At 41.8% G+C, this 12,351-nt stretch overlaps 1 protein-coding gene across 1 annotated transcript; it reads right to left on the bottom strand.

The window, feature by feature from the left end:
- Positions 1-2,983: 2,983 nt before the first annotated feature.
- Positions 2,984-6,445, bottom strand: LOC139300510 (carbohydrate sulfotransferase 12-like). The gene is made up of 4 exons (XM_070923633.1): positions 6,080-6,445; positions 5,333-5,485; positions 4,776-4,955; positions 2,984-4,018 (listed from the first exon to the last, which is right to left on the bottom strand). Exons 1-4 carry the CDS (start codon positions 6,443-6,445, stop codon positions 3,470-3,472), a joined length of 1,248 nt encoding a protein of 415 aa, XP_070779734.1. The 3' UTR covers positions 2,984-3,469.
- Positions 6,446-12,351: the final 5,906 nt, after the last annotated feature.

The following is a 12,351-nucleotide window of genomic DNA, read 5'->3' as shown; positions in this document are numbered from 1 at the left end:
ACAGTCACACTTCCAGTGAAAAACTTTCAAAATAAAACAAGCAATACAGACAGCTGTGCTTCTGTTTATTTGACAGCTTACAGTTGTTAACACCATCATTGATACCTCTAAAAAGCCACTGATGGCTGTGTGTCTGGCAGCGTATTTTGTTTTTCTGCCCGTTAGTGAACGCAGCTTTTCAGTGTGTTTGATGTGTTTTGTGGTACACGTTTGTATTTGTGAAACAAAGGTGGCGCAAGGAAAAATAACCTTCGTGCACCACTGCAAAGACCTTTGGAAGCGTTGGTGGATGGGAAGCCAGTGAGGGATCGCATCCATGTTGCAAATCTTGGTCTGTTGCCTTGAGGATACCATTGAGATTGTGGGGTAATTAACTGGTTGCCCTCCCACATTCCAGTGTTTTTGTGTTGTAGTTTGAACATTATCCTAACTGTTTTTTTGACCCCATCAGCTTTCTGATGACAGTTGTTTGGTGTCTCACATGTGTGTGTGGCAGGTTGGCATGTTAACTTTTCAGGCGTAAACATCCAGATTGCTCAAATTGGCAGCATTTCCTGTTAACATTTTTGTGGGCTGCGCTGGTCCAATTTTCCTTTCCTGTTGTCCTGATTATGATATTTCCCTCCCCCATCTCCACAAGGCCAGTCAGTCCTCACTACACAACGTGACTATTCTGCTTCACGACGTTGAGACAATACAGTGATGAATTCTTCTCCGAGACATCTCATAATATGTTCATTTTGCATTATCTAATATGAAGTGTATCATGTCATATCATATAATACTGAGATAGAATAGTCCATTCATTCATTCATTCACTTGAGATTTGCACAAAGAGAGACTATTAAATTTCCCATCATGCCCCACAACCTTTATTTCTCTTGTACAAAGACCAGATGATGCACGACACCACAATGCTGATGAAATTGAATGAATCCTTTGCGGTTTTTACCATGTATGAGAGAAGGAACAAGTTTGTCAGACTGCTTTATGTGACTTTATGTTTAACAAAAACATGAATCACAAAAATAGATTTGGGATTTTTGGTCTGTGACACTATTGTGAGGAATCAGCATGAGTCAAAAAGTCAAACTGTAACCTTCATGAAGACCCATTAACACTGCAAGACTGATTTTCCCTTTACAAAAGCAGCGTGTGCTCAGAGGTTTTTATTCTGCCAATAAATAAACTGTTTCTTTTTGCCGTACAAAACAATTCCATCTTACAGTCTTGTTGTTTGCACTTTCAAAGCAAAAAGAGCCGAGAACAAAACTGCTGACATGGTTAACATCAGGACAGTAACATAAGAAAATAAAGAACATAATAAAAAATGAAAAAAGAGATGAAAATCTGACTGACTGACAATCCAAACACTGGTGAGGTGGGAGTGCTTGATGACAAGGTGTGTTCTCACGTTTTTTCTTTTTTTGCTTAGCACAGACTTGCTTTTCTGTGTGTATATTCAGACCTACATGAAAAAAAAACACGTGAATAGTAAGTGATAATGACAGACCTTTGGGGAAACCAGCCGTTAATGCTAAGTAATTCCTTCCTATCCAGCTGAGTCATTGAGGAGTCAAAGTTTGATTAAAATAAAAAACAATACAGGAAAATACTGCATATTTTGTACACTGATACAAATCAAAAGGCAGTGAGACAACACTGAGTCAATAGTGTGAAAATGTACATCTTAGAGACTTGCAGAACAACGTGGCACACAGCATGTCCACGACATCACATACAGTACAAACCACACAGTAATCCTGCGTGCTAAATGATAACCGGAGCAACCCACTGGACACGAGCACACAGTCCTCACAGCTTCGTGAATCACACAATGTCCCATGAAGACATTTCTGCTGCAGGGCTCTGCTGTTTCCTATTCTTTCCAAATCATAATCAAAACACGACAAACAAGGCCCAGTATATCAAATATACCTCCATACAGCTCTGACTGTATTGTATTCAAAGTAAAAATTAAGTCCTTCTACAAAAATACTTTTTTGCGATGTAAACGTTTGCAACCAAAGGCACTATCTTATTTTCCCCACTCTTCTCATAGAAAACATCAACAACAAGCCCAATCCATGCCCAGATTATGATGTGATTAATCCCTGCTCCAACCATGATCAAACCTTTACTTGGAAACTCTTGGCACACTGAACATAGCCTCATCCCGCACCAGCATTAACACAACTTTGTGGAGTGACTTTATCTTTGCAGCAGCACTGCACACACTGAAAAACGCTCCTTGTTGGCTCCACGTAATGCGCTCAGCTCCTTGCTACAAAATACTTTGTCCCATGAAAATGTTGCAGTCTCCGGGGGTTACCCAATGTAGTTCAGTGTTTGTGCGTGAAAACACAAACGTGATGAAATGCTGACGATAACACCGACATGGTAACAACAAGCAATAACAGACAATGTTCCCTTTGGAAAAAGTCTCTGTTCAAACACACAGAGGATCGCCTGCGTACATCCAGCTGAGATGAAAACAGAAGAATGCTGAAACTCCAGTTTTATGTCTCAAAGACAAGCGGAGACAAATCCCGCCATGCTGTCTAATGTTCGCTGGAGCTGCTGTGCTTCTATACGACGAGGCTACAATGTGGCATGTAGATCATGCTGGTCAAATAAAGCCAGCTGAAATGTTCCCATTAATATCATTTAATGGACTTCTTCTCCACGCTGAAACCTACAGTAATGTTCCAGGTCTGAAGAAGCGGTAGGGTTTGTTGTTAAGGTGGTGCAGTATGTGTTTTATGTAACATATGAGTCTTAATCTGTGTATTTATGAGGTATACGAGAATCCTACCTGTTTCTGATGTTGATAGCTGTCATTAGGATGTATTTTCAACATAAAAGTCCCTTTCATGCTTAACATAAACATTGCACTTGTGAAATAAATTAGATGACAACACTCTAGTGCAACTACGCTTAAAACTAGTCTAGTATCACCTTGTTTTAAATAATCGCCCAAATCTCTCGTCCCCTGCATCTGTGGGTTTCTATGACATCACTTCGGCTTGGGTTCAAACATCCTGCTACAAAGCCTGTGTGATCATCACAGTTACTGTGGCGTCACACATGACGGGCGAGGCGTGACATCAAAGACACTCAGCGTGGCGTTTTGAGTTGAGGACTATACTGAATGTGCAACACATTCAGGACACGTGCTGTTTGCAAAACCCATACCTCACTCGAACTCATGTGCTTCTTGTTATCGTTGTGATTTAAAAAGAAAAACAGTAATGGATAATGGCTATTACCTGCCGCCACCTCATTAGTGTGCTTCCTTAGAGCAGTGAGTGTCCTTAATGTGCACATTCAGCGTAGAACAGACAAGAACACATCTGCAAAGCCCAGAACAAAGGGAGGTGTCACTGTTGTTGGAGTGTAGTATTATTTCATAACATAGAAAACATTGTGTGTGTGTGTGTGTGTGTGTCTGGTTTTGTAGAAACACGTGTCACTCGTTGAGGATCGAGTCTGGTCTGTCGTAGCCAAAGAGCCTGAAGTCAGGTTCATACAGCTTGTAGAGTTCTCGCCGCGCCTCCACAGGCACTGTGCTGAACCAGTCGGCCTCCCAGCTGCTGGCGGTGAGGTTCCTATGGGAGGTGGGGAACTCCACCACATTGTCCACCCGCAGCTGGCGCAGGAGGTGCTCGGCATCATCCTCTGCCGTCTCCAGGTGGCCCACAAAGTCATACTGAATCTGGCATGGGTGGCAGAGCCGATACACCTGCCGCCAGTGCTCATTAAAGGGCATCTCCTTCTCCGTCTGAGGGTCCAGGAGGTACTGGATGAAGTGGGAGAAGGAGGGGTGGATGCCCACGCCAAACGCCTCGTCCACAGAGGCAGGAGGTGTCGGCTGGTTGGCATAGCGGCGCAGCATGATCTGTGCAAAGCGCCGATAGAAGTCCTCATTGCGCAGCTCGAATTTATTCCGGTAGGCGGAGATGAGGCGCACAAAGGGGTCCCGCACAAAAAGAAACTTGGTGTACTTCTTCAGCTTCACCTTCAAAAATGAATTAAAATTCATTGAACATATAGCATGTTATTACCACACATATAGTGGACAACAAATTGAAATGGTGAACGCAATTAATAATAAATAGAGCAACTAATAACATGCTTAAGGAGATGACAGAGGGCTCTATAGCTTAGAGAAACACTGTGTGGCGAGTGACTTTTTGTGAATATTTGACTTTTTTTCATAATTCTGTGGCCAGAAGCGCACAGTGACGCAGCTGGAAACAGGCTGGTTTCACTTGTGACCTCTGCATCATGGTGCTCTTGTGATGGCAAGCACAGTCTGGAGCACTTCCACCAAAAAAACATCTCAAAGCAATAAAACTGATGTCCTTGTGTGGGAGGCACAGAATCATCAGGAGTGAATTTAAGCAAGCAGATTTAATAATATGATATTGATATCGTTATATGACACTAGCACAGGTAGGGTAAATCTCTCTGTACCAGGGCTGAGTGCAGAGAGATGCTTTGCTAGATAATAATAAAACATCAGGCAAAAGCAAAGCACGTCCTGTAAGAGGAGCACACACACCGGTGACACTGTACTTAATGGTTTAGCAGGTGTCACTTTAACAACAATTTACTAAAATACCAAATAGCTGCAGCTGTAAAGCTCTGAGGAAAATACCAGTTCACCAGCACAAAGCCTCACCTTGCACCGTGCAAAAATGAATGCATTCAATTAACTATTTTCTTATTATTATGCATTATGGTGCACAATATAGTACAGTATTTGAACAGACCTTCATGAGGTGCTTGGCGAACTTGCCGTAACGTTTCCAGAACTTGTTGAAGGTAAAGTGCATGCTGCTGTTGTGGACCAGGTCCCTGGGGATGGCCAGCGGGTCTCTCTGCGGAACGCCATCCCGCAGCAGGCTTTCACTGAGGATTATCATGATGCGCTTCCAGTTACTGCACGCTACCTGAGAGAGCGAGGGGGGGGGGGGCACATGTCAAAGTATGATATAATAATAACGTTTGTGTGTGTGTGTGTGTACAGATTAGACATAGACATACGTATCTGTTTCTTGCTTGGTCATGTGAAAAAACTGCAACATAGTGTTCCAGCTCTTATTTACCATTTATTGAAAAGAGCATGAATGTCACCATAAATGTTATTAGAAGTGTTTGATAGCTTTGTTTCTGTGAGGGCGCCATAAAGGCTAATTAAGATGAAAGAAACAGTTGAAAGCCAGCAGTATGAGGGCTTATGAGAACCTTTACCATGTTGAACATTTGCATCATACGTAAAGTAAATTTAATGTGAACAAAACAGTAAAACATGCAGGCGTTTGCCTACCTTGGGAACATAGCAGTAGATAATACCATGCCTGTCGTCCACAATGAGGTGATCAAGGTCCTTGTTGGGAATGTCGTCAAACGAGCGGTTTTTGCCAGGAAACACCACGCTGTCATTAGCACACATCTCCTGAAGTAACCTCCGCCGCTGCTCCTGATTTGGTAAAGCACAGACACACTTTAATTCCAGCGCCAAAACAAAAGCATAGAAATAAATGAAAGGATAACTAATTAAAGGAGACATGCAGGAATTCAAGTATTTTATTGGCATTTATATGGAAAGAAAAGATAGACAGAAAGATGCCCAGTCCTGTACATACAATATAAGAATGTTGAAATCCAACTTTGGTTTTTAGGAGTTCAGTCCAGTTTCAAGTTATTGCAAGTTTTTCATGAATCCATCAATATTATAAGGCTTTAAAGCACACAGCTCCTTTTATTAAATGTCAGGCTCACATTATTTGGATAAGAGGAGCTGGACATTTTGACTTTTACAGCGGGAAAAGTAAAGGTGGAACTAATGACGTCTCTGTTCTGTTTACGTGTCCTGTTAAGCCTGAGTCAGCATGCAGCTGCCTCACTAGCATAAATGGAATGCAGCCCTTATGAATTTTAATGCTTTTCCTGCTATGACATGTCAAAATGTCTCCTGTGAAAAGGGCTTATGCATTGAATAAAGCCAGCCCACCCTAACAAACATGTAATACTACAAGAGGCGATAATAATAATAATAACTTCAGATATTAACCTGTCTCTCACGGAGCTCTGTTGCCACTGGAGTCAGGTGAATCTTCCACTCCCGCCGCGGTATGTACCGTTCTTCTGCTTTCTCTGATTGGTTACTTGTGTCAGCGGGGGCGGGGTCTGTGGGCTCGCCAGTTCCTGGCTCTAAGAACTGGTTAACAAAGGCGTCGATGTCGGACAGGAAGGACGGGGTTCGGGAGGTTTGAGGCCTCTGCTGTGGAGGTGGGTGCGGGACTTTGGGGCCCGGCGAGACGGGAGTGTGCAAATACAGGTGGGAGGCTCCGACGTCATCCCAGTAGATGATGATCAGAAGGATCATGAAGGCAGAGCCCAGGACGACAAAAATGCGGAACATCCTGGATGTTCCCATGGTGACTGTTGCTTGCTACAGGATCACCATAGCAACTGACTGTGACTTTACAGGGCGTGTCTACAGCATCACCATGGCAGCAGATTGAAATAGTTACCTGGGTCTTTTTACGTGATCACCAGGGCGACAGATTAAAGTTATAAGGCTCTTCCTACAGGGTCACCATGGCAACAGAGTCAAGGTCCAGGAGCTCTCTCTCACCATGGCGATAGGTAGATGGCAGCTATAGCAGAGTCGGTGGTAGGATGGGGCTTATCATGATGCTGGTGCACTGCAGGAGTGTTAACTGGTGGATTAACTCTCACCTCTGCTCCATGCCTGCAGCACCCTGCGCACACACACACAGAGAAAACCAACGTTATATATATATATTCCATCTTTCTCACAGTCAAATAACAACTTCCATTTCTAAAATCAGATAATGTGCTTGCCTCATCGCTGGCTGGCATATCGACACCAAAAAAGAAGAAAGAAGAAACCGTGACACACACACAAGCCAGAAAAAAAGGGGTTCTCAGCAGCATAGAGAACAAAGACACGTTAATGTCAAACCAAGTTAAATGTAAAGTATAATAACAGACCAGAAGTGTTCACGAGTGTTGCTGAATTCCTTGTGTTTTTAAATTCCTCCTATTCAAGCACCTAGGTAGAGACTCACACTCACTAACCCTCTCAAAAGCAAACAGATTTCAAGATTACAAAGGAAAATCTTTTGTGTGAGCATGTGAGCGAGATGTTCTTGCTCTTCTGTTCATACAAAGTGCTTGAAAACTAGTGCAGAGTGAAAAAATCTCACACTTTATTGGGTTCAAATTTCTGACAAGGCATGAACTGAATTTCTCCTTCACCTCCCTGAGTTGACTTAACTCCCACTCACAGCAGTAAAATCACAAGTGGTTGTCAAATGTCTGCATGCCAGGGGGCTCTGCATACCAAACAGTAATAACTTTTGCATTGAACAAGCATCCCGCTGTACCCATACAGGCTTCCTATGGATTATGGTACAGCATCGGCACACTTTAATACTGGAGCACCCCTGAGGTAATAAAAGCCCCTATGTTAGCAACCTTTGAAAGAGGGCCAATAGAAAATATTTTACACACCTAACCAAGATACGCTCTGTATGTAGACAGACACACTGAAGCTGACTGTTCTCATGCAATGCATAGAATAGACTTCATGGAAAGCTACAGAAAGATCGCCTGAAGACGAATACACAGTGTCTGTTCTACCTGTGGCTTATCTCAGTCACAATTCATGTTCCTTAATCCCACTTGTTTATCTCCAGTCTATCTTTTCTTTCCTGTGCAGTGAAAAGTGGCAGGACGTCACTTTTCCACTCCGACACTCTTCTAAATTTGGAGCGCTCGTGCAACAGTCCTCATATTATTTCTTCTTTCCTGAAGCTAAGAGGGGACCATTGACATGGAAAATCATCATTCCCCTCTCCAGAGGCTGCAGACTACGCTCCTCTTCCTCTCTGCACACCAACGGATTTACTGCAGCCCTATAACGTACATCATAACAGACATATCAGGGGCAGAAGATATTAATATCTTCTGTCAGCAGTGGAAGCTGGGAAGTGAATTTACTCAAGTACTCTAATTAAGTACAATTGATGCGTTTGAGTATTTAATTTTATACTACTTTATACACTACAATTCAGAGGGAAATATTGTATGTTTTAATCTACTATATTTATCTGACTGCTATTGTTACTAGTTACTTTACAAATTAGGATTGTAAATAGAACACATCTAACACATCTAATGAACTGTGATGCATGCTTATGGATCACACTATCCAACAGTGTGTGAAGTAGTTATTAGCTCCACCTCAACCAAATACAACAGTAAAAGGCTACTTACACATTCATCGGTATAACAAAACATAATATAATTATAACTATTATATAATTATATAACTAACAAGTATTTCCATTGTTTGGTTAATGAAATATCAATAGAACTGAAAAAAATCTCATCACAACATCCTAGAGCCCACGGTGACTATTAATCAATCATATAAATAGCCAAGTATATTATTTCTACTTTTACAGAAGCAGCTACATCATGTCAAGAAGTTCCAATGCAATGTTACGTCGCGCTGCAGGCTATTAATTACTACATCTTAGTGGTTGTTGCCTCATAAATCGTCCACGTTTGTTGTGTTTACCACCGGTGTCACACCAGCCGTGTGCGCCACCGACAAAGTCCCAAAAAAGCAGCTCGAGCTCAGCCGGCGACAGATAAATCACACCGTCCTGCCCGCAGCAGCCGCCAGCGGATGCCAGACCGGACACAATGTAGCCTTTGACTGGAGAGCAGCGCCGCGGGAACGGGCTGTTCCTCACACCGGGGGGGCTTTCGGCATGTGGCTCGGTTCATTACCGCGTCGCGTGGAGCCTTTAGGTCAAATTTACGTGGAGACAATGCAGCGCGGGAGAAGAAAGCAACGAGCTTCCGTACAGCCTGTGGTTTCATCAATATACGCTGCCTGTGTTTGTGTGTGTGCCTGCAGCGGTATCTAGGTGTCAAAGTGTTGCTCACCATTGGAGCAAAAGGCACGCGCAAAAAAGCCTTCTTGCTACCGAGAGGTGAAATGTTACGTCACTTTCAACCGTTTCTTGTTAACAATAAGAAAGACGAGTAAACAAAACAACACCTTCTCACCTCTTTTCGTGCCCACGAGCTCCCAGCGCCGCGTCAGCCCAGCCTGCCTGTGATGCACGAGAAACCGTTTTTTTTTTCTTCTTCTTGGAGATGGAGCGGGAGCACGCAAAGCACCGCGAGAGTTTGTAGCTGATGTTTCTGCAGAGTGAGCTCATGGGGGGGGAAAAAAATCACTTTTCTGGGTCAGCTCCAGCATAACATGTCTCTGCTCTGGGATGATTCATGTAGACAGTCTCTCCCCCCACGCTCCCCCCTTCCCTCACTGTTTCCTCCCACGGGAGCCGCGTGCCGAAAATAACTTGCTGCACCTGCAAAAACAAATGTCATCTTCACTCAAAAAATGGGACCAAAGGAATGATAATAAGGAAATGTGGCTGTGGGGATCTGTGTCTATTTCTGTTACCTCAGACTGACGCGCCTAAAATCCTGTTATCTGTGAACTCTATTCATCCTGTGACATCAAACATAGCAAGGAGCTCATACCCAGCAGCTGATTCACACACACACACACACACACACACCATCATCTGCTTTCAATCAGTGTCACACTTTTCACCCCCACTCCTGATTTTACTCTCAGTGCTGTGTTCTCATGAAATGTGAAAATACTCCACTACAACTAAAAGTCCTGCATTCAAAACCTAAAAGTATTGAAGTATAATCATTTTGTTTTCACTTGTATTTACTGATATCGTCTTTATTATTGTCAGTATTTTGTCAGCTATTACTGTGAATGTGTTTGCCGTACGACACACACACACACACACACACACACACATTACACGAAACTATGGACTTTCTTTGTTTTTGTTCACCTATTGAATTACTAAAAATATTAACAATTTATTTTTTAAAAAGTAACTGACATTCTTTCTGTCTCTTTTCAGATTATCACCACCACCTCTGGACTGAACTCGTCCGATGTCATATTGTAGGTACAGCAACTCCTTTGCCCTCGTGTTAGAGATGCAGGCTTATGTCTGAATGTTTGCCTACAGAATATTGTTAAAAAGAAAGACAAATCAGTTTTTGGTTGTAGCTGAAACTATCAATATGGGGTCAGAAAGTGAGCTGGATCACTTCTCCTTTCTCCTGTTTGCAGATAAGGAACCATGTTGGCTGCCTGATCCCTCTGAACAGGTCGATCCCCGCTAACAACAAGCACATGTAAAGGAGGCTTGCCTGGAGACATGAAGTTGTCCTCAGTGTGTACTCCATTCATCAAGCACTTTTTGATGTGACATGTTATTTTCCCCACAGACCGTAGCCAAGATCTTTATGTTTTGTTCTCTTTGAGAGTGTTTCCTTAAACTGTGGGCCAGGATCTGAACAGGGGCCAGTCACGTGGGCTTCTACATTACACCACACTGTTCATAGAATAGTGTGATATTTTGGGAAATACACTTATTTGCTCTCTAGACAAAAGATTGATACAGATACGTTAAATATGAAGCTACAGCCAGCAGCTGGCTAGCTTAGCTTAGCATAAGGCCTGCAAACAGGGAGAAACAGCTAGCTTGACTCTGTCTGAAGGTAACAAAATAGGTTTAGGGTTACCAGCACCTCTAAAACTCTCTAATTAACACGTTATATCCTGTTTGTTTAATCCGTTAATCGTTTTTTACGGTTTGATTTTTGTTCAGATTAAATAAACAAGGTATAAAAATGGCATTAGTGACCTTTGGAGGTGCAGATAGGTTGACTTTATTACCTTTGGACAGAGCCAGGCTAGCCGTTTCCCCCTGTATCCAGTCTTTGTGCTAAGCTCATATTTATCATACAGACATGAGAGTGGTATCGTCCCTCTCATGTAACTCTTGGTAAGAAAGCAATTACCCAAAATGTCTATTCCTTTAAACAGTCAACGTGTTGAGGGTGGTACAATCACATAACACAGTATGACACATCATAGTTCCTGGCAAACTACACATCTGTCCTTAGCTAAACATGTTTATGAACGCCTGGAATTGTTGATACTGTGAACTGTATTCTCCTCTGTATTCAAAACTGCTCAAGTACACATGAAACGGGATAGTACTCTTATTTGTGCCTGAGTCGGTTATTAGTCATTCCCATTTCTTACACATTACTTAAGTGAAACACAAATTCAGTCTGAAGAAAAGCCAAGTTTTTGATGTCTGATCTTTCAGAACTATTCCCAGGACTGTGATCAGCAACAGCATGAAGACCAGGCTGCAGACTATTGATAGGAGGATAAGACACAGTTACAAAAATAATATGCACCGAACAGAATATCAAAAGTCTGCCCAGAATAAGCAGAGCTTTTCTTGTCAAAGATTTACACTCTTCTTTCATCAAAAGATTAATAGTACAGCATTTTGTTGCCTTTTTCTTCATGCCATTTTAATTGTGTCTGGATCATGAAGCTTTTATATCACTTTGCAGAACCTGAAATGAGATTCCATGTTTTATTACAGATTCAGACACTGGAGGAGCTTCTGCCTCAGATCGAACTCGAAAAACAAAGCAAGGTCATTTAACGTTCCTCTAATCCTTCTGCAACATTGAACGCAACGTTAACCATAATGCAGCCATGAGCGTATGTAACCCTGGCTGCATTATTTTGTGAAAATATGAATGGGATAGTTTGTGTTATGATTAAACTACGATAAAGAGGTATTTTACATTCATATGCATCTCTACATCCACCTGACCATGGCCTCTCTGTCCTGTCTCTGTGTTCAGAATTTAAAATATTTGAAATAACATCAGAATTTATTTATTAAAGGAAGTGGTTTCTTGAGGATTGCTTTTCTTTTTTCTGAATGTGTTCTGCGTACCATCTGCTGCGGAGGTGTTTGAAAACTCTTTGTGTAACACCGTTCACACTATAACTACTACCATATGGATCCCCTGATATACTGCATTCAAGAAAGTTTATATCACCACTGAAAACAACAAAATAATTAATAAGAACTGACACTCATTACTTTACAACATATATGAACAAGTTCTAAAAACAAGAAAATAATAGATTAACTGAACATAAGAACTGCCACCAAAAGGAACAGGTGACATTAAAAAACTTGACAAATATATAGCAGGTTATATCAATACTTAAAACTATTTAATTATAATGACATATCTCAAAACCATTCTTTTTACATAAAAACAAAAGCTGTTAAAAGGCAGATGTATGGAGTTAAATCCTGGCCAATAGTTTTGATAAAATTATAACTGAAAAACTAAAATTGACAGTGAAAGTTACATTTT

The sequence above is a fragment of the Enoplosus armatus genome, chromosome 17, assembly GCF_043641665.1.
Source record: "Enoplosus armatus isolate fEnoArm2 chromosome 17, fEnoArm2.hap1, whole genome shotgun sequence".
In the NCBI taxonomy this organism is placed as follows: domain Eukaryota; kingdom Metazoa; phylum Chordata; class Actinopteri; order Centrarchiformes; family Enoplosidae; genus Enoplosus; species Enoplosus armatus.
This window is presented reverse-complemented; position numbering and strand designations above follow the sequence as displayed.

Excerpts from the sequence above, each read along its gene's own strand:
- LOC139300510 (XM_070923633.1), bottom strand. The coding sequence starts at position 6,445 with ATGGGAACATCCAGGATGTTCCGCATTTTTGTCGTCCTGGGCTCTGCC. Across the intron at positions 5,486-6,079 it reads CAGAGCTCCGTGAGAGACAG|GAGCAGCGGCGGAGGTTACT; the intron begins GTTAATATCTGA and ends TTACCAAATCAG. Across the intron at positions 4,956-5,332 it reads TCTACTGCTATGTTCCCAAG|GTAGCGTGCAGTAACTGGAA; the intron begins GTAGGCAAACGC and ends TCGCTCTCTCAG.